The sequence below is a fragment of the Bos indicus genome, chromosome X, assembly GCF_029378745.1.
Source record: "Bos indicus isolate NIAB-ARS_2022 breed Sahiwal x Tharparkar chromosome X, NIAB-ARS_B.indTharparkar_mat_pri_1.0, whole genome shotgun sequence".
Taxonomy (NCBI): domain Eukaryota; kingdom Metazoa; phylum Chordata; class Mammalia; order Artiodactyla; family Bovidae; genus Bos; species Bos indicus.
The window spans coordinates 149,355,432-149,379,746 of record NC_091789.1 but is presented as its reverse complement, the minus strand read 5'-3'; the positions used below and the strand labels follow the sequence as shown (position 1 = coordinate 149,379,746).

Here is a 24,315-nt window from a genome sequence, read left to right as displayed (position 1 = left end):
ACCACACTTCCACTGCAGGGGCTGCTGGTTCAATCCCTGGTCAGGGAACTAAGATCCCTGCTTGAGAAAATGAGTAAGAACAGGTTCTTTGACTGTTTGAGTAACCTTGAAAATAACTAGGAATTTAGAATTTGCAAAATATTTTTCTTCTTTAAGGGAGAGTGTGGGATGATTTGGGAGAATGGCATTGAAACATGTATAATATCATATATGAAACGAGTCGCCAGTCCAGGTTCGATGCACGATACTGGATGCTTGCGGCTGGCGCACTGGGATGACCCAGAGGGATGGTATGGGGAGGGAGGAGGGAGGAGGGTTCAGGATGGGGAACACACGTATGCCTGTGACGGATTCATTTTGATATATGGCAAAACCAATACAATATTGTAAAGTTAAAAAATAAAATAAAATTTAAAAAAATCCCAGATATCACAAGAACTTCTGTCTTGCATTCTCACTTGCCTGAGAAATAACTGAGTCAATGAGTGAATGATACATTACACATATGATGGATTAAGGCGTGTCTGGGAAGAGAGAGATGAAAATGCTTTGCTGACATACCCTTTGAGAGCACATAAGGGGCAGTGCTCAGATCATCCTCTTGGTTACAAGGAGGACAGAACCCACTGTGGGGCAGGAGGGGGTGATTAACTTTGTGCTGATGTCCTCCTCACTTCAGAGAAGTAGGAGTCTTTCTAAGGTTCTCTTAGGAAATAATTTAACTTCATGAAACCACACACTCAGTTTTACTTTAAGAAAATAAACTTTAAACCACTTGCTCAGTGTTAAGGAAACATTAGGAAGCAATACAGCAGTAGGGGATGTGTGTCCTGGACACTTTATCCCATTTTGGATCTCAGAATAGAAAGGAAAATACATCCTCCTGACCTGAAATATGGGAAGTGTATTGTGATTTCTCACTCACTCTAAAGGTCAAATGTCCAGATTCACTCAACCTTCTCCTAAAGCAATATGCATGATTAAAATTACAAAATGTCGTTGAAGGTCATCCCTACCAAGGAGAATATTGAAGATGACTTCTGTGTAACCCTGGGCTTAGGAGGAACAATCATTGGTTCATGACGTCAAGCCAACGTGACGATCGTATAAAAAGTGACACCAATTCTCACCCTCTCCAACCACTGGGACACCCTCAGCCTCAACAGAAGAAAGTCCACAAGAGACACAAGATGAAGGTTGTGTTCCTGACTCTTCTCCTTGGTCTGGTTTGTGCTGCTCAAGAAGAGGATACTGCGGAAAGTGCCTCAAAGGTAGCAGGGATGGTCTGATCTGGGAGGAGGTCATGTGTGTGTGTGTGTGTGCCCTTTCTCTGGGTTTGTTATGTTCATCCATAAGCAAGTCATGTGCCTCCCATGCAACACTGCTCCATTCACTGGCTCTATACCTGTTCTGTTTGGTCTATGCTCTCTGCTGTTTATTAATTGACTCGTACATTTTTTACTGCTCTTGTAACAGAGAAAGAGGATCAGAAAACGACTGTTGGATTTGAGGTCTTGCATTTGACATCAGAGCTTAAGCTATCTCTCAAATGTCTCAATTCCTTCTTTCACCCTGATTTCAGTTTTTACCTTATTTTATACATTCTGTGTTATTCAGTCAAGTTAGATACTGCCTGCTGATTTGCACAAAGGGTGGGAAACTCAAGAGGGAGGAGTCTGGATGAAATAAAAAGACAAGGAGGAAAGTCTCCAAGGTGAATTTTCTTGTTAGCTTTCAGGACAGTGGAGCGCCACGTACATTGCATCCAATGGCCTAGCGACGGCCGGTCAGAAAGCCTTCATCATACCTCACAGGCTTTATATTGTGTTTTGCGGGAAATGCTTCATAATAATGTTCTACGTTTATGACTGGTAAGTAAAGATAACCTGCAAAGAACACACACAAACCCAAGGCTGAGGGAGGGTGTGGCTTCCCCGTCTGCAGGGAGCTCTCTGGGTGATGTTGAGAGCAGGACCTCCTGAGCTGTGGGGGTGAGCGGGGTCTCTGAGCTGGTGGGCAGCTCCCCTGAGAGCCTCCAGGTGATGTCCTGGAACCCACAGTCCCCGCAGGGACTTGACCCTTCCTGCGGAGTCTGTAAGAGACGGTTCCCACTGAGCGCAGAAGCTGAGGGCGGAGGGAGATCACACAGTGAGCTCTGCCCGTGGGGCACTGGGTGTACCAAAGCCTCGCTGCCCCAAGGACCACTCAGGGAAGATTATACTGCAAACATTTCGCTAACAACGTGGATGTGTATTGAGGAATAAACATATTTGTAAGCAAGGAATTATTATACAGCACAGGAAATGCAGCTCAATATTCGTCTATGGGGTCGCACAGAGTCGGACACAACTCAAGTGACTTAGCAGCAGCATTCTGTCATAATGTAAATGGGAAAAGAATTTAAGAAAACAACAGATACGTGTATATGTGTGACAGAAACACTGTCCTCACATCTGACACTAACAAAGCATCCTTAATCAATTATGCTGCAGTATAATGAAAAAATTAGCCTTCACAGGTAGTTCCAGAGGTAAAGAATCCACCTGTCCATACAAAAGATATGAGAGGTGCGGGATTGATCCCTGGGTCGGGAAGATCCCCTGGAGGAGGGGATGGCAACCTACTTCAATATTCTTGCCTAGGAAAGCCCATGGAAAGAGGTGCCTGGTAGGCTACAGTCCATAGGGTTGCAAAGGGTCGAGCATGACTGAAGACATGCAGCCTGCATGCATAAAAATAAACAGAAAAATAAAAGAACTGAGAGGGTTATGCAATGAAAGACTGGTATATAAATGGATCTATAATTCATTATTTGTCACACATGAGATACAGTTGGGGCTTCCTAGATGGCTCATTGGTTAAAAAAAAAAAAAAAAAATTCTGCTTGCCAATGCAGGAGATATGGGTTAGATCCCTGTGTCAGGAAGACTCCCTTGAGGAGGGAAATCGCAACCCATTTCAGTATTCTTTTTTTTTTTTTAATTACTTTTTAACTGAAGGATAATTGCTTTACAGAAAGTTGTTGTTTTCTGTCAAACCTCAACATGAATCAGCCATAGGTTTACATATATCCCCTCCCTTTTGAAACTCCCTCCCATCTCCCTCCCCATCCCCTCTAGGTTGATACAGAGCCCCTGTTTGAGTTTCTTGAGCCAAACAGCCAATTCCCCTTGGCTCTCTATTTTACATATGCTGATGGAAGTCTCCATGTCACTCTTTCCTTACATCTCACCCTCTCCTCTCCTCTCCCCATGACCATAAGTCTCTTCTCTATGTCCGCTTCTCCATTGCTACCTGTAAATAAATTCTTCAGTACCATTTTCCTAGATTCTGTATATATGTGTTAGAATATATTTACCTTTCTCTTTGACTCTCTCCACTCTGTATAATAGGCTCTAGGTTCATCCATATCATTAGAATGGACTCAAAGACGTTCGTTTTTATGGCTGAGTAACATTCCAATTGTGTATATGTACCACAACGTCTTCATCTGTTCATTTGTCGATGGACATCTGGGTTGCTTCCATGTTCTGCTGCTGCTGCTGCTAAGTCGCTTCAGTCGTGTCTGACTCTGTGTGACCCCATAGACGGCAGCTCACCAGGCTCCCCCGTCCCTGGGATTCTCCAGGCAAGAACACGGGAGTGGGTTGCCATTTCCTTCTCCAATGCATGAAAGTGAAAAGTGAAAGTGAAGTCGCCCAGTCGTGTCCGACCCTCAGCGACCCCACGGACTGCAGCCTTCCAGTCTCCTCCATCCATGGGATTTTCCAGGCAGGAGTACTGGAGTGGGGTGCCATTCCATGTTCTAGCTATTGTAAACAGTGCTGCAGTGAACAACGGGGTACATGTGTCTTTTTCAAATTTGGTTCCCTCAGCGTATATGCCTAGGAGTGGGATTACTGCGTCATATGTGGGTTTGGTTTTATATGCCTAGGAGTGGGATTACTGCGTCATATGTGGGTTTTATTTTATAAAAAACCCTAGTTTTTTAAGGAATCTCCATACTGTCTTTCATAGCGGCTGTATCAATTTACATTCCCACCAACAGTGGAAGAACATTCCCTTTTCTGCATTCTACACCCTCTCCTGCATTTATTGTTTGTAGACATTTTGATGATGGCCATTCTGACCATTATTTGACCTCATGTGAGGTGATATTTCATTGTAGGTTTGATTTGAATTTCTCTAATAATGAGCGATGTTGAGCATTTTTTCAAGTGTTTGTCAGCCATCTGGATGTTTTCTTTGGAGAAATGTCTACTTAGGTCTTTTGCCATTTGATTGGGTTGTGTGTTTTTCTGGTGTTGACTTGTATGAGCTGCTTGTATTTTTTGCAAGTTAATCCCTTGTCAGTTGTTTCTTTTGCTATTATTTTCTCCCATTCTGAGGGTTGTCTTTTCACCTTGCTTATAGTTTCCTTTGCTGTGCAAAAGCTTTTAAGTTTAAACAGGTCCCACTTGTTTAGTTTTGCTTTTATTTCCATTGCTCTAGGAGGTGGGTCATAGAGGATCCTGCTTTGTTTTATGTCATGGAGTGTTCTGCCTATGTTTTCCTCTAAGATTTACAATTTCTGGTCTTACATTTAGGTCTTTAATCCATTTTGAGTTGATCTTTGTGTATGGTGTTAGGAAGTGTTCTCCTGCTGCTGCTGCTAAGTCGCCTCAGTCGTGTCCAACTCTGTGTGACTCATAGACGGCAGCCCACCAGGCTCCCCCGTCCCTGGGATTCTCCATGCAAGAACACTGGAGTGGGGTGCCATTGCCTTCTCCGAGGAAGTGTTCTAACTTCATTCTTTTACCTGTAGTTGTCGAGTTTCCCCAGCACCATTTACTGAAGAGTCTGATTGTCCCGTTGTATATTACTGCCTGCTTTGCCAATAATAAGGTACCCATAGGTGCATGGGTTTATTTCTGGGCTCTCTATCTTCTTCCATTGGTCTGTATTACTCTTTCTGTGCCAATGTCATACTCTCTTGATGACCATATGTTTATAATGTAATCTGAAGTCAGGAAGGTTGATTCCTCCGGCTCCACTCTTCTTTCTCAAGACTGCTTTGGCTATTTGGGGTCTTTTGTGTTTCCACCTGAATTGTGAACTTTTTTGTTCTAGTTCTGTGACAAATGCCATTGGTAATTTGATAGGCATCACTTTGAATCTGTAGATTGTGTTTGGTAGTATAGTCAATTTCACAATATTGATTCTTCCTACCCAAGAACATGGAATGTCTCTCCATCTGTTTATGTCATCTTTGATTTCTTTCATCAGTTCAGTTCAGTTCAGTGCTCATTTGTATCCAACTCTTTGTGACCCATGAACTGCGGCAGGCCAGGCTTTCCTGTCCATCACCATCTCCTGGAGCTTGCTCAAACTCCCGTCCATTGAGTTGGTGATGCCATCCAACCATCTCATCCTCTGTGGCCCCCTTCTCTTCCTGCCCTAAATCTTTCCCAGCATGAGGGTCTTTTCTAAGTGCTCAGTTTCTTCAGTAACTTATCCAATCCTTTTTGGGTTCTTTCTGTTTGAATATTTGTTTATTGTGCATTTTTCATATGCACCAAATATGTGTATTTTTCTCATGTACGTGTAGAAAGAGATATATAAGACCACAAAGTTCTTTGTTATACAGGTGATATGCACATAATTATCAGATATTTGACTATCATTTACTATGTGAAATGTCATATGTACTTGGTATGTCTGTGTGTGTATAATGGGTCTGTACACACAGGTGTGTATAATATGTCTGTACACACAGACGTCCTTTTGTGTTAATTCTTCTTGAGCTGTTTTATTCATTTATTTCAAATTATTTTAGTTGTGCTGGGTGTTTGTTGCTGCACCCAGGCTTTCTTCAGTTGCTTTGAGTGGGGGCTACTCTCCTATTGTGATAAGCAAATTGCTCACTGCATCAGCATCGCTGGTGGGGGAACACAGGCCTAGGCAAGCTGGCTTTGACAGCTGTGCTGCCAAAGGCCTAGTCTGTCCTGCAGCACATGGGATTCTCCCTGACCAGGGTCAAGCTGTGTCCTCTGTATTGGCTGGCGGATTCATATCCACTGGACCACCACGGAAGTCCTCTTCTGCTGTTTTTATACAAGCAGAGTCTGTTTCTGATAAAATTTAGAAATGTTTTCTCCAATTTCTTGTACTTTTGGGCTACTATATCATCAAAGAATACACGGCCAGGGTTGCCACTCACCTAAGGTCTGTCTAGGTAGCTGTGCTTCTCAGGGTAAAGCAAAGGATTAAAGGCAAGGTGTTAATTTTTTTCTTCCTTCCTAAAATTCTGGGTCTCTCCATGTTTATTTGTTTGTAAACATGACTGAGTTTGTATTTGGAGTTAATCTTTGGAACTATGCTCAGATTTAATGCGTTGACATGACAGCATTGTCATTGGATACTTACTTGATGATACACATATTTCTTCTCTGGTGAATGTCATACTGTTCACAGACACAAACATGATACGTGACATGGGGCATTAGAAGGGTGAAACGAAGGACTTGTCACATTTTTATCAGTTTCATCCACCAACTTAAATATCTTTTGTTTTTAAGCAACTGGCACGTGTGGAGACCAGTATTCATTTGTGGAGTATGGAAAGGACCTTACACTTACACATATGAATGTAAGTATGAGTATTTCAGTGGTAAGCAAACGTTTGGCTGAAATCTTGGTTTAACTTCCCCCAGGAACTCCATATATCTGAATTCTAGGTTTACTCACGATTACAAGTTGCACCAGGCGCTGGTCCTAAATCTTCTGAGCACCTGATTTGTCCTGAACACAGTGTCCACTCTCAGAACTTGGACAGCCCCTCACAATGATGAGGGACCTGTTGCTGTTGTGGCTTCGTCTCTGAGTCATGCCTGACTCTTTGTGACCCCCTGGACTGTAGCCCAACAGGCTCCTCCGTCCATGGGATTCTACAGGCAATCGTACTGAAGAGGGTTGCTGTTTCCTCTTCCAGGGGATCTTCCCCACCCAGGGATCGAACTTGCCTCTCTTGTCTCCAGCCAGGTTCTTTACCACTTGTGCAACCTGGGAAGCCCATGAGCAATCTGAGGACGTGCATAATCTGACTTCAATGGTCCCAGTGTTACCCAAGCCTCATAGACTCACTGCGGCCTTGGGCCAGCTGCATACACCTTGCTGGGGCTATGAGACTATAAAGCAGCTTCAGCTACTCATTTTCTCTTTCTCAAGTAGCCTAGCGAGAGTGTTTGTAAACTGAGCAGTGCTGTTTCCATGTTTCGGGAACACAGGCGGGCGGTTTTTCTTCTGATCCTGCTGAGTGTTTGCGGGAAGGTGTGGTGGATGCCAGGAAAGAGAGAATGGATGTAGACAGTGTAGAGGTGACACGCAGTAGGTCACAGTTGCTTCTTGTCCAGATACATAGCACTAAGTAGCTGGGCAGTGCAGAGAGGAGGGGCGGCCCTTCAGGTGGGGACGGAGCTCACCGCTAGGGGGTCACTGCCTGCATTTCCCAGCAGGTAAAATGTCTTCACACCAACACACAAGGCCGTGGGCTCTGTCATACCCCAGACTGAGGGGCAGAGAAAACATATCAATTAAAATAGTGTTCAGAAGGTTGCCTGGTCCAACATAATCATGCAGGAACACAAGGTTAGGAATGGTAAATTGATTTTGGTCAGGAGAAATCAATTTCATGGCTGGGAAATAGAAATACAAAGACATTTTGAACCAGGTTTCGATAATATGCACATGCTGTTTAAAAAGCTGTTGGGAACTTCCCTGGTGATGCCGTGGTGAAGAATCCACGTGCCAGTGCAGGGGAGACAGGTTGGATGCTTGGTCCGGGTAGATCCACATGACTTGGGGCAATGAATGCCGTGCACCACGGCTACTGATCCTGTGGTCTAAATCCCGGGGGTTGGGAATACTGACGCCCAACCCACAGCTACTGAAGCCTACGAGCCCTAGAGCCCATGGTCCGCGACAAGGGAAGCTCCCGCAAGGAGAAGGCTGTGCACTGCAGCTAGAGAGTAGGCCCTGCTTGCTGCTATCAGAGAAAGCCCGCTCAGCAGCAGAGGCCCAGGAAAGCCAAAAATAAACAAACCAACCGAAGACATTTAAAAAAGCTGCTAGGTCCGTTACACGTCATGTTCTAGAAAGCATCCTACAAGATAGCAAGAAGTCACTGGTTAACTGTAGGATTAGGTGGGGATGAGGAAATGTATTGCCTGCTCTCCTGTTGTCGTAAGAATGGTACTGTTCAGAGCACCCTCGAATTGACACACAATCGATAGAGCACGGACTGTTGCTAATGCCTGAAATAGGTGACAATACATCTAAATGACAATAAATTAATGCTGTTGTGCATATCTGACTTTTCTCTCTCTCACAGATAATGGTACAAATCAAATTGAATTTATTCATGTTTCCGAAAAAGCTCTGGTAGCAATCAATGTCAACTTGGATGAAACAAGCAAGAAGACGCAACAGATTCTACTATTCGGTGGGTATGACATCCCATAGTTCCCTCTGCCATTGTCACGCAGCAGGACCGCTGTCAGGACTTGAATTCAGAATCTCAGGAGGTGCTGACAATATTCAGTATTCAGTGTATAAGACCTGCATCTTTCACAGTTAAGGATCCGGGAAGGTAATCTACCAAGAAACAGGTCATACGGTGCGGATGTCACATCATCAAACATTTCCAAATAGTTCCTACCTGTTGAAACTAAAAAAATTGATTGCTACTAGAAGTTGTTTTTAACATGTCAACTAATTGCAAGTTGTGACTGTAACGAGTCTGACCTCAGAGGCTTTATTTTACACAAGTTCCCCCGTGTACTCTAAGCCTTGGAATACAACCTTTTTATTTTTTACTTCTATTTTTTTAATGTTGTGTTTTTTAATGACAGTATTTTGATATTGAGGTATCATTTACATGTCACAAAATTCACCCTTTTAAGTGTACAGTTTTAAGTAGTTTTTCAGTATATTCACAAAGGGGTGCATCCATCACCACTATCCAATTATCGAACATTTTCATGGCAATCACTTTCCATTCCCTCCTCGTCTCAATAAAACCTTTTAAAATTAATCTTTATCCTGTTCAATTATCCAAATACAGTATCTCGTCCACACTGACATAATCTCAAATAACCACAAAGGAGCCGAAGTGGTGTGTGAACCAAAGGGCTATCAGGTGTCTATATCAGAAAACGTACTGGATAGAATGCTGCAGTATTAAAGAATAAATCATCTCCCACGACTTTGTGTAATGTAGTAAATATGTCTGTCAGGGGAGAACCCTGTTTCCTATTTGTTTGGATTCAGAACAAGACCTGAGTGGTAGGTACAGACACTAGGAAGTTGGTCAAGGAGCAAGTTGGTTCCTTACCATGACAGAAGGAGCCCCAAATTCATGGAGCCCTATGAGTCTTTGAGGTCCTGTTTCTGATGCTGGGGGAGGGGAGGACTAGTTACAGAGCTGGATAGGGATTAATTTTTCAGAGAGACAGCAGACATCTGTGTCATGGGAAATGGTAACTGAGACTTCTTAAACTATTCCAAGTGGAATCTGATAGGCACATTGTTTTCATTCTGTATGAAGACATTTTTAGGACTTTTAACACGCAAATTTCTACCTCTTGCATGTTGATATTCAGGCAAAGAAAATGAAGTTGATGAGGAATACTTAGAGATATTCAAGAAGGAGGCTCTAAGTCGGAAGATTTCAGAAGAAAACATTAAGGATTTAACCGAACCTGGTAACGGAAGTATATTTTTTCTGAACATACCTTTCACCTCATATGTAAATATACTGTCAGGAAACAAATCAAGTTACTGACAATATGTTCTTCCATAAGTAATCATTTATATAATCTCTAAATAAAAAAAAAATCATTTGCAAAATTTAGGGAATGGTATTAATTGGTGGATTGTTTCTTTTTTTCCCCCCAGATAAATGTCTTGCTGTGGCATGAAAATGACTTCGAAACACCCTAATTGTAAGTAAGCATAATCTGTTATTTGTGCTGTTTCATCAAATAAATCACCAACTACACTTGGTGATTTCATACCTGCCAAATTTTGTAGGTAACACTCTTTTGATCCCAATAGCTTACATTCTATCACTAGAGACGTTTCTCTTACATTAGGTAATTTCTCTTCTCCTGAGTCATATTAAATCACAAAGGAGTTGGTTGATTCATGCTGAGCAGCTTTGGTGGGAAAGCCTTCACCTGCAGGAAGCTTGCAGACCAGGGTCATCAGAGAGAAGCAGGAATGGCCACGAGCTGGTGAAAACTAATTAGTATTACTGTCAGGCCTGACCTCATGGTTGTCCACACACATCCCTCCTTCAGAAGAACTGAAATTAAAGAGCTCACGTTTTCTGAAACACCTGTGTGTAATCTCACATGATTCTGACAGAACCTGTAAAGTTTTTCCAACTTCACTGTCTGAAACATGCATTTGAATTACATTCCCATTCAGAAGGTGATTTTCTCAAAGTGAGATCTTTAAACTTTCTCAACTAAGACAGCCTCAGAAAACAACACTGATAAGGCTAAAGTGTGGCTTGTAATTTTCTGTGGAGAAAGAAAAATGAAAGAAAAACAGCAAAGGAAAACCATTGCTTCCAGGTGAATATGAAAAGAAAGGTGTGGTACATATATTCCATGTAATATTACTCAGCCACTGAAAGAATGAAATCATGCCATTTGCAGCAACATACATCAGCCTAAGAGACTGTCATACTAAGGGAAGTCAGTCAGAAAGAAAGACAAATACCGTGTGATATCACTTATATGGGGAACCTAAACTGTGATGCAAAGGATCATATTTGCAACACAGAAGAGATGCACAGACACAGAGAAAACACTCGTGGTTACCAAGGGGGAAGGGTAGGGCAAGAGAAGGATTGGGAGTTTGAGGTATCAAATGCAAAGTATTATATGCAGGATGGAAAGACCAAAAACTCCTCCAGTATAGTACAGGGAGGTATATGCAATACTCTGAAAAAACCTAATTGGGAAAATCATCTGAAAAAGAATAGCTATATGTATGCAGAAACTTCACATGATGAACACCTAAAACTCATGCAACATTAATAACCAATTAGACTCCAATGTGGGCCTCCCTGAGAGCTCAGTTGGTAAGAATCAACCTGCAATGCAGGAGACCCCAGTTCAATTCCAGGGACAGGAAGATCTGCTGGACATGGGATAGGCTATCCTCTCTAGTGTTCTTGGGCTTTTCTTGTGGCTCATCAGGTAAAGAAGAGTTAAAAAATTATAATTCTTGAAGACCCAAAAGACAAAACGTGTGTGATTAGAGGCATGTATTCCAATCACAGACCTGAACTTGCGTTCTGAAATCAGTACTCCTAGAATCCATCCCAAATGGGAAAAGTTGCCCCATATGTACATCCTGGGGAAATTCCACATGGACTCCCTCCTACATCACAGAGATGTGGAGTGTGAGGTCCACCAGGATTCTGACATTGGATCACCTACCAGCTCCTGTACCCTGGACATCGACTTCGTGAGGCTCACCCCTGTCAGCCGTCACACAGTCGACTCTACTAAACCTCTGGTTCTGCTTTTTCACCCACAGAGAGAGTCACTGAGACCAGACACATCCTCTTCCCCATGGAATCAAGAGCAACAACATGAAGATGACTTTCCTGGTTCCTGATTATCATGATCCTTCTCTCTTCACACTCACACTCCTTTCCCATCTCATCTCTCCTGGCACTAATCACATGCTTTGTGCTAGTATTTGATTTCTGCAGGTTTAAATAAATTGGTTGAATATAGACCAGATTTACTTGTGTCTTTGCTGAAAGTCTCTGTTTTAAAACATACATATATACACAGTAAATTTAACTATCTGGAAACATATGCATTTCCTAAGATAGGTGTTTATCAGAGTCAATTCTGAGAAGGATTAACTGGATATGTGCTAGAGGTGTCCAGGGAAGAAGGAGAAAAAGGTCTAAAACCATCACAGGACAAGGCACAGGGATATGAAGCTCCTACTGCGGAGGGAGGAGACAGTCTGCTCAAGAAGGATGTCCCTAGAAAGCAGAGTGCTCATTACAGGGGAAGGAGGTGGTGTTCTGCTCTCTGAGCTTCATAGAGAGGAAATGTAAGGTGCCATGGACCACAGCTGCGGGGAAACGTGTATTCTGGCAGCACCAGCTCTTCTGCAACTGAGCTGAAGGACTGATACTTCTTAACGATTGGATCAGTGGGAAGGAAAGAGTCCCTGAGACCAGGCAGGTCCTTCTCTGCACAGAATGGAGATTAACAACACAAGGACGACTTTCCTGGTTCCTGATCAACATGATCCTTCTCTCTTCATACTCACACTCCGTTTCCCGTCTCATCTCTCCTGGTCACTAATCACATCCGGTCTGGTGGTGTTTGATTTCTGAGGGTTTAAATGACCTGGTTAATTTACAATCAACTTATGTGTGTGTGTTCCAAAAGCCCGCATTTTCTAACACGCTAAAATGCACATTAAACTTAACCATCCAGAAACATATGCCTTGAAGAGGTTAGCTGTCCCACCAGAGGCAATGATGGGGTAAATAGAGTTGCCCTAGAGGTGTCCAAGGGAGAAGGAGAAAAAGGACTAAGCAATCAAGGGTCATGGGACAGGGTTCTGATTCTCATACTGCGGTGGGAGGGGGCAGTCTAGTCAAGAAACACGTCCCTAGAAAGCATCTCATTCATAACAGGATGGGAACCTGAATTCCAGTCTCTGAGCTTCATAGAAAGGAAGCATAAGAAGCCATGGGCCACAACTGAGGGAAAATGTGTATTCTGAGAGCACCAGCACTTCTGCGGTTGAGCTGAAGGATGGATACTTCTTGACCTTTGGGTCACTGGGAATCCAAGATGGAGCAGCCCCTGAGCCTTGGTCAATTCATAGGACATGACCCAGGGCAGTGTTCACAGGTACCAGATGATTGACAGCTCAGTCAGGAAGTTGTGAGTCTTCATAGCATTTAAAGATGGTCTTCCTGCCTCGTACGTTTCCAACGCCGGTGGATGCTAGGATTTCTGAGGACTGGCATTCCCACCGTCCTGGGCAGAACACACTGGTCAGCTCCCCATGGTGGTTGAGCTATTTGCAGTCTACAAGAACTAGCCCCTTCAAGATATAGAACTGATTTCAAGGGTTGGGGCCACAGTTCCAATATTTGATCTAACAGCTGGGAAAATAATACAGAAGTAATGTAACAGAATAAATGTTTTAGATCCTGCATAGACATGGCCTCCAAATGGACTATGGCTGGCTGACCATTTTCAAGACGCCAGTAATGAATCTTTGCGTGGCTTAGTTGGTAGTAATGGAGTTCAAAGGCAGTGTTTAAATTCTCCCATTTGTATAGCACAGTGTATGCAGTTGGATTGTGACTATGGTCTTCACAGAATGTCTGGAAATGCTGGACTGGATGAGAGCATACATACAGAACAAATGAAGGTAAAGAAAGGGGCTGAGTGTCTTAAGAAACTTCGAAATGCAAGACCTGGCATGAACAGGTCAACAACTCTGAAATATCATATACACACATCTGTAATTATGTGTGTATATATACATACACACATCTATATGTATTTGTGTGACTGTGTGTATCTGTAAAAACTATATTAATAAAAATGGATTATTACCACAAACTTGAAAGATAGAGTATCAGTTCAGTTCAGTTCAGTCACTCAGTTGTGTCCAACTCTTTGTGACCCCATGAATTGCAGCATGCCAGGCCTCCCTGTCTGTCACCAACTCCTGGAGTCGAACAAAACCCATCTCCATCAAGTCGGTGATGCCATCCAGCCGTCTCATCCTCTGTTGTCCCCTTTTCATCCTGCCCCCAATCCCTCCCAGCATTAGAGTCTTCTCCAATGAGTCAGCTCTTCACATCAGGTGGCCAAAGTATTGGCATTTCAGCCTCAGCATCAGTCCTTCCAATGAATATTCAGGACTGATGTCCTTTAGGATGGACTGGTTGGATCTCCTTGCAGTCCAAGGGACTCTCAAGAGTCGTCTCCAACACCACAGTTCAAAAGCATCAATTCTTTGGCGCTCAGCTTTCTTCACAGTCCAACTCTCACATCCATACATGACCACAGGAAAAACCATAGCCTTAACTAGATGGACCTTTGTTGGCAAAGTAATATCTCTGCTTTTTTTTTTTTCCTGTTTTTTTTTTTAATTTTTAAATTTTATTTAATTTTTAAACTTTACATAATTGTATTAGTTTTGCCAAATATCAAAATGAATCCACCACAGGTATACATGCTTTTTAATATGCTGTCTAGGTTGGTCATAACTTTCCTTCCAAGGAGTAAACGTCTTTTAATTTCATGGCTTCAACCAGCATCTGCAGTGATTTTGGAGCCTCCCAAAATAAAGTCTGACACTGTTTCCACTGTTTCCATCCACTGAGAATGGATGTAGGCAGTGTAGAGGTGACATTCAGTAAGTCAGAGTTGATTCTTGTCCAGATACACGGTGCTGAGTAGACGGGCTGGGCAGAGAGGAGGGGCAGCCCTTCAGGTGGGGATGGAGCTCACTGTTAGGTGGTAGCTGCCTGCATTTCCGAGCAGGTAAAATGTCTTCACACCAACACACATCCTCTATTGTCCTCTTCTCCTCCTGCCCTCAATCTTTCTCAACATCAGGGTCTTTTCCTCTCCACCTGGAGAGCTTCGAGAGGTCCTCAATGGCAATACAACCTCAAAGGAAGCTCTGAGCGGTGAGGATTTCTAGCAGGAAACTTTGAGATATAAAGTATAGATGTAAAGTGTAGATGTTACCTCCTCTGCTCACATTGAGTGCTTACCCTTTGCTTGGGCTGTGTCCACCTCAAAGTGTTTCTCTGACATTTACTGGAAAATGGTAAATCTGTCCTGAGTGAGACTGATGAGGTACCTTTGGAAGCTATGCTGAAATGTACAACCCGGGTAACTATTTGTGAGGAATTCCTACTGTGTGTTATTCTGCTTCTAGGTGGGTATTCCTAGAGAACAAACGGAGGTCTTCCTTCCATGCATATACATTCCTGTTTGTCTAACTGGGCTTCCCTGTGGCTCTAACGGCAAGGAATCCTCCTGCAGTGCAGGAGACCCAGGTTCGATTCCTTCTTCCCTTGAAGAAGGGAATGGCAGCCCACTCCAGTATTCTTGCCTGGAGAATCACATGAGCAGAGGAGTTGGTGGGCTGTAGTCCACAGGGTTGCAGAGAGTCGGACATCACCGAGGGACAAAGGCTGTCAATTGTCTACCTGAACCTTGATGTCTCTCTTTCCTTGTCACCACAAGTCTCAGGGAAATCAGTCGTCGGGGTGTAGGGTGTCTTCTAAACACACCTGGGCCAGTGACCTTGGGCTTTCTAGAGACTTCTTCCTTGTCCACTGGACAGTGCTGATCTTAACCCCGTCTTTTAAACCCACACTCCCCTGTATGTGACTAATGACTCTTGGACATGTCTCTGGATTCAGGGTTCTAAACAGGCCCTTCAGTCTTTCTTTTCACCAGGAAATGCCCTGGTTATACAAATGGTTGCCCAAATTTGCTCATCAAGAACAAAAAAACCCAGAAAACACCCTGAATCAGGAATTCCCTTGTGGTTCAGTGGTTAAGGTGCTGCACTTCCACTGCAGGGGCAGCTGGTTCCACCCCTGGTCAGGGAACTAAGATCTCTGTTTGAGAAAAATGACGAAGAACAGATACTTTGTCTGTTGGAGTGACCTTGAAACTAACTTTCAGGTCTTTAGAGTTAGGAAATTTTTTCTCCTTCAAAATTCTAGAAATTACAAGAACTACTGTCTTGCTTTCTCAGTTGCCTGAGAAACAACTGAGTCAGTGAGTGAATGATACATTACAGATTGGATGGGTAAAGGGATGTCTTCACAGGGAGAGATGAAAATGCGTTGCTGACATACCTTTTCAGGGCATGTTAAGGGGCACTGGTCAGATCATGCTCTTAGTTATGAGGACAGAGCCTGCTCTGGGGCAGGAGGGGGTGATTAACTTTGTGCTGATTGATGTCCTCACTTCAGAGAAGTAGGAGGCTTTCTAAAGATCTCTGAGGAAATCGTTGAACTTCATGAAATCAGACACTCACTTTTACTTTTAGAAAAGCAATGTTAAACCGCTACCTCAATGTTAAGGAAGCAATACAAGAGTGGGGGGTGTGTGTCCTGCACACTTTATCCCATTTTGGATCTCAAGATACAAAGGAAAATAAATATTCCTGACCTGAAATATTGGAAGTGTGTTGTGATATCTCACTGTAAAGGTCAAATGTCCAGATTCATTCAACTTTCTCCTAAAACAATTGGCATGATTAACATAGAAAATGTCATAGAAGTACATCCCTGTGAAGCAGGATATTGAAGATGACTCCTGTGTAACGAGGCCTCAGGAGGGACAATCATTGGTTCATGACGTGTCACGCCAACACGCAATGATGCTATAAAAGTGACACCAATTCTCATCTTCTCCAACCACTGGGACACCCACACCTTCTGCAGAAGAAGGACCACGAGAGACACAAGATGCTGGTTCTGTTCCTGACTCTTGTCCTTGGTCTGGTTTATGCCACCCAAGAAGGTGACACTCCGAAAGATGCTGCAGAAGTACCAAGGATGGTCTGCTCTGGGAGGAGGTCTTGGGGGTGTGTGTGTGTGTGTGTGTTTTGTGGTTTTGTTGTGTGGATCCATAAGTAGAGCCATGTCCCTCCAACTGAACACTGTTCCATTTACTGGCTCTACACATGTTCTATTTCGTGTCTGCATCATCTCTACTGTGTATTAGTTGACTCTTAATCACTTTTTCCTGCTCTTGTAACAGAGAAAGAGGATCAGCCAAACAGCTGTGGAGTTCTTGCATTTGACACTGGAGATCAAGCTCTCTCAGAAATGTCTCAATTCCTTCTTCTATTCTGACTTCAGTTTTACATTATTTTATCAATTCTGCTTTGAACAGTCAAGTTAGAAAATGTCTGCTGAGTTGCACAAGGGGTGAGAAACTTAGGTGGCATGATGCTAGATGAAATAAAAAGATGCAAAAATTTCTGGTGGGATTTTTGCTGTTAGCTTTCAGGAAGATGGAGAGTCATCTACTTTGGATCCAGTAACCCAGAGAGGGGGCCAATCAGGGTTTTTTTTTTTTTTTGGTATCATCATGTGTTTGATGATGAAAAAAAGGGCACAATAGAGTTCAATTTATGTGACAGGTAAGTAAAAGCAATCCAGAAGGAAAACAACTGCAAACCCCAAGCATGAAGGGAGTATATGTGGCTTCCCGGTCTGCAGGGAGCTTTCTGGGTGATGTTGAGATCGTGATGCCCTGACCTGTGGGGATGAGCAGGGTCTCTGAGCTAGGGGAGCAGTTCCCCTTTGAACCTGCAGGGAATGTCCTGGAATCTTTGCCTAGATGGGGGTCCCAGAAGCTCCACTGGCATCAACTCATTACAGGAAAGAGGGACGTGGCAGCGGGAAGAGGCTTGTGTCCCGGAGCCCACAGTCCCCACCAGGGGCTTGACCCCTTCCTGCAGAATTTGTAAGAGACGGTTCCCACTGAGCACAGAAGCCAAGGGTGAGGGGAGAGCATACAGTGAGCTCTGGTCTCGGGGTTCCTCAACAGAGGTTTCATCACCACTGAGTTTACCGAAGTTGTCAGAGTTCCAGGTAACACTCAGGGAGTGTCCACTACAGTGCAGACGATTTACTAAGAACATGCAAACTTGGGGATGTATTTTGAGGAACAAAAGCATTAAGAAAAAACAGCTAAGAAGTTTATGCTTGGATAGATTGGTTTATAGATATGTAAAGGTATAAATGTTTATATGTTGTATTTGTGTATATTTGATAGCATACTTATCATGTTACAACCACACGTATAGATACAGACTCACAGACACACAGACAGGTATATATTCTATCCCAGGAGACATACAAGTCCGTTTTCACAAGTTCTTTTAAGGAAACCATGTTATCTTCCTCTGCCATTTTTACAGTTTTTGAAATCTATGTTTGGATTTCTAGTGGCGACTCTGAAATCGATTTTACTGAAGTATATTTATGTGTATGTATATACATCATTGTGGAGGGCGTAGTTCAGTGTATTTCTCCAGAAGCATACCTTTTTCACCACCTTCACAGTCCAGATCTAAAATTCCTGTATCTTGGCCAACAATCTCCTGATCCTCAGCATTAATGTCTACCCCTTGAGCCACTGGTAACATGGATCTGCTTATTCTCTCCTGTTATAGAACTTTAGATCACAAGATTTTCAGTCTTGTATCATATCCCCCTGTTCCTATCACTCAGCATAATGCTTTAAAATTTTATCTCTGGATCTGCATATGCAGGGACTCACATCTTTCAACCCAAGTGAAAGGATATGGCTTGCATATAAGAAATTCTGTATATTTTGCAATTATTGGAAAATGGTTTTGTTCTGGGTTGTTCTTTTGAGTGACATCAATGCAGTTTAATGACTAAGGACAACGAATGCAATTCATTTTGGACACTCTTTTTCCACTCTGTCCAAAAATTAACCCAATTCTTTTTTGGGTTATTTCCCTTTTGATATTTCTTTCATGTGCCTGCTTCCTATGTGACAAACATAGCTTTTACACACATGATGTAATGTCATATATGAAGTCAGCGAAAGTCTCCTGTTACTTGGCAGGCAACTTATGTATAATATATATATTATACTTATATATATAATTTCTTTATCTCATATAAGCATATCATGTTTGCTTCTGTGTGTATATTTGTTGATATAGGTGCATACATTCATACGTCCTTAAGTGTTTAATCATCTTATGGCGTTGTAATGGAAAAAGAATGTGTGTTTTGATTACAATGAAACATTTTATCTTAATTTTTAGTGGTTTTTCCTATCATATTATCTAATGAGTCATTGCCAAGGGTTTTTAGAATCCACAAGGTCTGTCATGATGGCTTCACCTCTGTTTCCACAAAGTGTTTTTTAAAAAAGGTGTTCTTATTTTTTTCCTAAATTCTAGATTTCTCCATGTTTATTTGGTTTTCAACATGACTTGCTTTGTATTTGCAGTTACTCTTTGGAGCTACTGCACAGATTTAAAGTGTAGACAAACCATCCTTGAGCCTTGATAATGACTTGACCTTAGAGAACATATTCTCTTCTCAACATCACATTGCTCAAAGTCACTAAAGTGACGTCAAACACTTAATCTTTGGGGTTAAACAAAGAAAATCCTCTTTATATGTCAAATATTTTCATTATTTTAATTACCCACCTTGAGTGTATATATATATATATATATATATATATTTTTTTTTTTTTAGGTTGAATGAAAACCAGGAAGTAATACACATCACGGGAGCAAAGCAAGATGATGGAACTTATGTTGTTGACTTGTAAGTAAGAGTGTTTCACGGATCAGAGTACGTTTGGGTGGAAATCTTTGCACAACATCCTTCAGTAACCCCACATACCTGAATTCTGCTCCAATTAACAACCAGAGGGGTGAGCAGGCTGCAGTTCCCAAGTTTTCCAAACACTTTTCTTTGTCAGGAGCAAGCAGTCAAGCACACAGCTTGGAGGTCTCCTCTCAATTGTGAGTGTGACTCAATGAGACAGAGGAGCCTGGTGGGTCACACTCCATGGGGTCAAAAAGAATAAGACATGACTGAGTGACTAAGCACTCATGTACTCAATGAGAAGAACACGTGCAGACCTGTATTTCATATCATTCTAACAGCTTATTTTTTCCAAACCAAAGTCTCAAGGGTGTATCACTGGGTCTCCTTTGTGGCTCAGTTGATAAAGAATCTGCCTGCAATGTGGGAGACCTGGGTTTAATCCCTGGGTTGGGAAAATCTCCTGGAGGAGGGAACAGCTACCCACTGTAGTATTCTGACCTAGAGAATGCCATGGACTGTAAATCCATGGGTTCACAAAGAGTCAGACATGACTGAAAGACTTTCCCTTTCACTTTCTTTCACTTACGAACCTGTCTCAAGGGTGTATCCTGAGTCTGCATATCCGTGTCATTCACTTTTTCAAAACAATCTTAAAGCATCTTAATGCTCCCAAGGTATGGTGGATGAAGTTGAATCCAAGGAAATCATCCTGAGTTCAACCATAAAGGCAGCTTCTGTTCAGAACAATGGGAATGCTGCTAAGATTTATATCTCTAAAGGCTGATAACGGACCTAAGCAACATTTCTGATTTTACACCGCCTGTATTTGACTGCATTTAAACGTATCAGATCTATTGTATGAAGAGGTGGGAATAAAAAATTCTTGCCTGCTGTCCTAGCTGTCAGAACAACTGTAGCATTCAGCCCATCGACGGCGTGAGGCACAGATCAGTACAGGATGCCCCATTGCTAATGCCCTCACTTTGCCACAGTAAATAGAATTGGCAATACATGGAGACGGGCTTGTATGTAAGTATCTTTTCTCTCTCACACAGACGAGTGGATAAAAGAACTTATAGTTTGAGTGCAACACTGTTCAGATACGGTGTATTGGATACGTGAATGAAGAAGGTGTGGAGACACAGCTGGTTCAAGTATTTGGTATGTATGACATCCTCATATTCACATAGACATTACCATGTGTCATTTCCATTGTCATCACTTTTATCCATAAAATCAGGATGTGGGGACAATATCCATTATTCAGTCTGCACACCTCGGTCTTTACGTTCACTGTGTTAGGACCCTGGAATGTAATCTACCAAGAAAGAGAGGTTTGTAAGGGTCAGGGGGCTCAGATCATCAGACATTTACAAAAAACTCAAACTAGTTGAACGTTTTTTAAAAAGTCAGTTCTACTAGAAATAGCTTATTTTTTTGTATCTTTAATTAGAGGAAAATTACATATTGTGTTGGTTTCTAGTTTCTTTAAAACAACTCAGTTTCTAGCCATGGCTATAATGAGGCTGGTCTCAATTTCTTTGGTTTATACCAGTTTCACAATGCACTCTAAGCCATGGTATAGACACTTTTATAATAAGTCTCCATCCTGTTCAATGTTTCGAATGCTTTGTTCTTACGAATGCTCTCGTCACCCCAAATCCCCACATAGAAGCACTGAGAGGTGTGAATACCATTGGAACAACATGCATCTATTTAAGGCAAGGTACTGGATACAATCTTGAGTGGCTTAATTAAAGAATAGATCCTCTGCCATTATTATTGGAGGAGGCAATGTCAACCCACTCCAGGATTCTTGCCTGGAGAACCCCATGGGCAGGGGAGCCTGGCAGGTTACAGTCCACGGGGGTCACAAAGAGTCAGACACGACTGAGCGACTACGCACGATTATTATGTGTGCCGTGGTGAGTATGTGTCTGATAGGGGAAAACCCTCTTTCCTATTTATTTGGGTCCAGAGGAAGACCAGAGGGGCAGGTACAGATACTAGGAAGTTGGCCAAGCAGTAGGTCCATTCCATACTGTGATGGATGGAGCCCCAGCTTCATGAAGCTCCTGCAAGTCTTTGGGATCCTGCTGCTGCTGCTGGCAGGAGTCTGGTTACAGAGTTGGATGGGGATTAATTGTTAAGACAGACAACAGACATCAGTGTCATGGGAAATGACTCTTTATAACAAGTGAAGACCTGACTTCCACACTCAACTTCCTGTTCTGTATTCAGGAATTTTTCTGAGTTCTAAGGTGGCATGCATTCTACTTTGTGCATGGTGCTTTTCAGTTAAAGTAAATATTGAAGATGAAGCCTTGGAGAAGTTCAAGAGAAAGGGATTGGAGAGAAAGATATTGTGAATTTCATCAAAAGGGATAAGCGGATTATGCATTTCACAAATATATTGTTCCCCTGATATGTAAATATACTATCTGGAAACAAATCAGTTTATTTAAAATTTCTATCTCCATAAATCATGTTTTATATGAACCCTTACTTCAAAGAGAAACATCCTTGAAAATAGAGGAGAATGGTTGTAACGCTGGATCTCTTTTTCCTGTCCTTTTGAACTTCCCCCAGATGTCTGGGCTCCCTGTGGACAGCAAGGGCCATAACAATAACGTAAGTGACAGTCATATGTTACTAATGTTGTTCAATTAAATAAAGCAATAAGGACACGTGGGGATTTCATACCTACGAAATTTCCTAGATAATAATGGGTTTTTTTGTCCCAACAATTTACATCCTACCACCGGAGGACTTTGTTATATTAGGGACTTTCTCATCTCTTGAGACATTTTATATTGACAATTGGTTGATTTATGCTGAGCAGCTTTGAAGAGAAAGCCTTATCCTGCAGGAATCTTGTAGACCAGAGTCATCAGGGAGAAACTCTGGTCTTGTAGACCAGAGTCATCAGGCCACAACTTGGTGGAAATTAATTAGTGTTCCCGTCAGTCCAGACCTCATTGCTGTCCAGGTGAATGGGGATTAAAGAGAGTTCACCTTTCCGGCAAGTACATGTGTTTATTTTCACGTGTTTCTGACAGAAGCAGTAAAGGCCTTCCAGCCACACTGTCTGAAACGTGCATTTGAATTATATTCCCCTTCAGAAGGTGATTTTCTTACAGTGAAATCTTTACACTTTCTAAACTAAGACAGCTTCAGAAAACAAGACTGATCTCAGCTAAAGAGTGGGTGTTAATTTTTTATTGAGAAAGAAAAATGAAAGAAAAAGTACAAAGAAGAACACTAACTTCCAGATGAATATGATAAGAAAGATGTGGTACATATATTCAATAGAGTATTACTCAGCCACAATAAAGAATGAAATCAGGCCATTTGTAGCAAAAATACATGGACGTAGAGACTATTATACTGAGTGAAGTAAGTCAGAAAGAGAAAAACAAATACCACATGTTGAACAGTGCTGTGATGAGCATTGGGGTACACGTGTCTCCTTCAATTCTGGTTTCCTTGGTGTGTATGCCCAGCAGTGGAAGCAACCTAGATGTCCCTTGGCAGACGAATGGATAAGAAAGCTGTGGTACCTATACACAAGGAAATACTACTCAGCCATTAAAAAGAATGCATTAAATCAGTTCTAATGACGTGGATGGAATTGGAGCCTATTATACGGAGTGAAGTAGGTCAGAAAGAAAAAAAAACCCATACAGTATATTAATGCATATATGTGGAATTTTAGAAAGATGGCAACGATGACCCTATATGAGAGACAGCAAAAGAGACACAGATGTATACAACAGACTTTTGGACTCTGTGGGAGAAGACGAGGGTGGGATGATTTGAGAGAACAGCATTGAACCATATATACTACCATACGTGAAATAGACCACCAGTCCAAGTTTGATGCATGAGACACGGCACTCAAAGCCGGTGCACTGGAACAACCCTGAGGGATGGGACGTGGAGGGAGGTGGCAGGAGGCTTCAGGATGGGGGACACTGTACCCCTGGCTGGTTCATGTCAATGTATGGCGAAAAGCACTATAGTATTGCAAAGTAATTAGCCTCCAATTAAAATTAATTAATTAATTAATCAAAACCACAATGAGTACCATTTCACGCCAGTCAGAATGGCTGCGATCCAAAAGTCTACAAGCAATAAATGCTGGAGAGGGTGTGGAGAAAAGGGAACCCTCTTACACTGTTGGTGGGAATGCAAACTAGTACAGCCACTATGGAGAACAGTATGAAGATTCCTTAAAAAACTGGAAATAGAACTGCCTTATGATCCAGCAATCCCACTGCTGGGCATACACATTGAGGATACCAGAAGGGAAAGAGACATGTGTACCCCAGTGTTCATCGCAGCACTGTTTATAATAGCCAGGACATGGAAGCAACCTAGATGTCCATCAGCAGATGAATGGATAAGAAAGCTGTGGTACATATACACAATGGAGTATTACTCAGCCATTGAAAAGAATACATTTGAATCAGTTCTAATGAGGTGGATGAAACTGGAGCCTATTATACAGAGTGAAAACACCAATACAGTATACTAACGCATATATATGGAATTTAGAAAGATGGTAACAATAACCCTGTGTACGAGACAGCAAAAGAGACACAGATGTATAGAACAGTCTTTTGGACTCTGTGGGAGAAGGCAAGGGTGGGATGATTTGAGAGAATAGCATTGAAACATGTATATTATCATATGTGAAACAGATCGCCAGTCCAGGTTTGATGCATGAGACAGGGTGCTCAGGGATTGTGCACTGGGATGACCTAGAGAGATGGGATACGGAGGGAGGTTGGAGAGGGGTTCAGCATGGGGAACACATGAACACCCATGGCAGATACATGTTAATGTATGGCAAAAACAGTACAATATTTTAAAGTAATTAGCCTCCAATTAAAAGAAATAAATTT

General features: G+C 42.3%; 1 protein-coding gene across 1 annotated transcript; it reads left to right on the top strand.

Annotated features, from left to right (window-relative positions):
• Window positions 1-1,113: 1,113 nt before the first annotated feature.
• On the top strand, window positions 1,114-11,798 carry LOC139180889 (odorant-binding protein-like). Its single transcript, XM_070783474.1, has 7 exons — window positions 1,114-1,271; window positions 1,732-1,871; window positions 6,558-6,628; window positions 8,369-8,479; window positions 9,639-9,740; window positions 9,934-9,980; window positions 11,590-11,798. The coding sequence occupies exons 1-6, from the start codon at window positions 1,191-1,193 to the stop codon at window positions 9,954-9,956; spliced, it is 528 nt and encodes a 175-aa protein (XP_070639575.1). The 5' UTR covers window positions 1,114-1,190; the 3' UTR covers window positions 9,957-9,980; window positions 11,590-11,798.
• Window positions 11,799-24,315: the final 12,517 nt, after the last annotated feature.

Bases quoted from the DNA above. Each gene is read 5' to 3' on its own strand.
- LOC139180889 (XM_070783474.1), top strand. From the start codon at position 1,191: ATGAAGGTTGTGTTCCTGACTCTTCTCCTTGGTCTGGTTTGTGCTGCT. The intron at 6,629-8,368 runs GTAAGTATGAGT...TCTCTCTCACAG, and splicing joins TTACACTTACACATATGAAT to ATAATGGTACAAATCAAATT. The intron at 9,741-9,933 runs GTAACGGAAGTA...TTTTCCCCCCAG, and splicing joins TAAGGATTTAACCGAACCTG to ATAAATGTCTTGCTGTGGCA.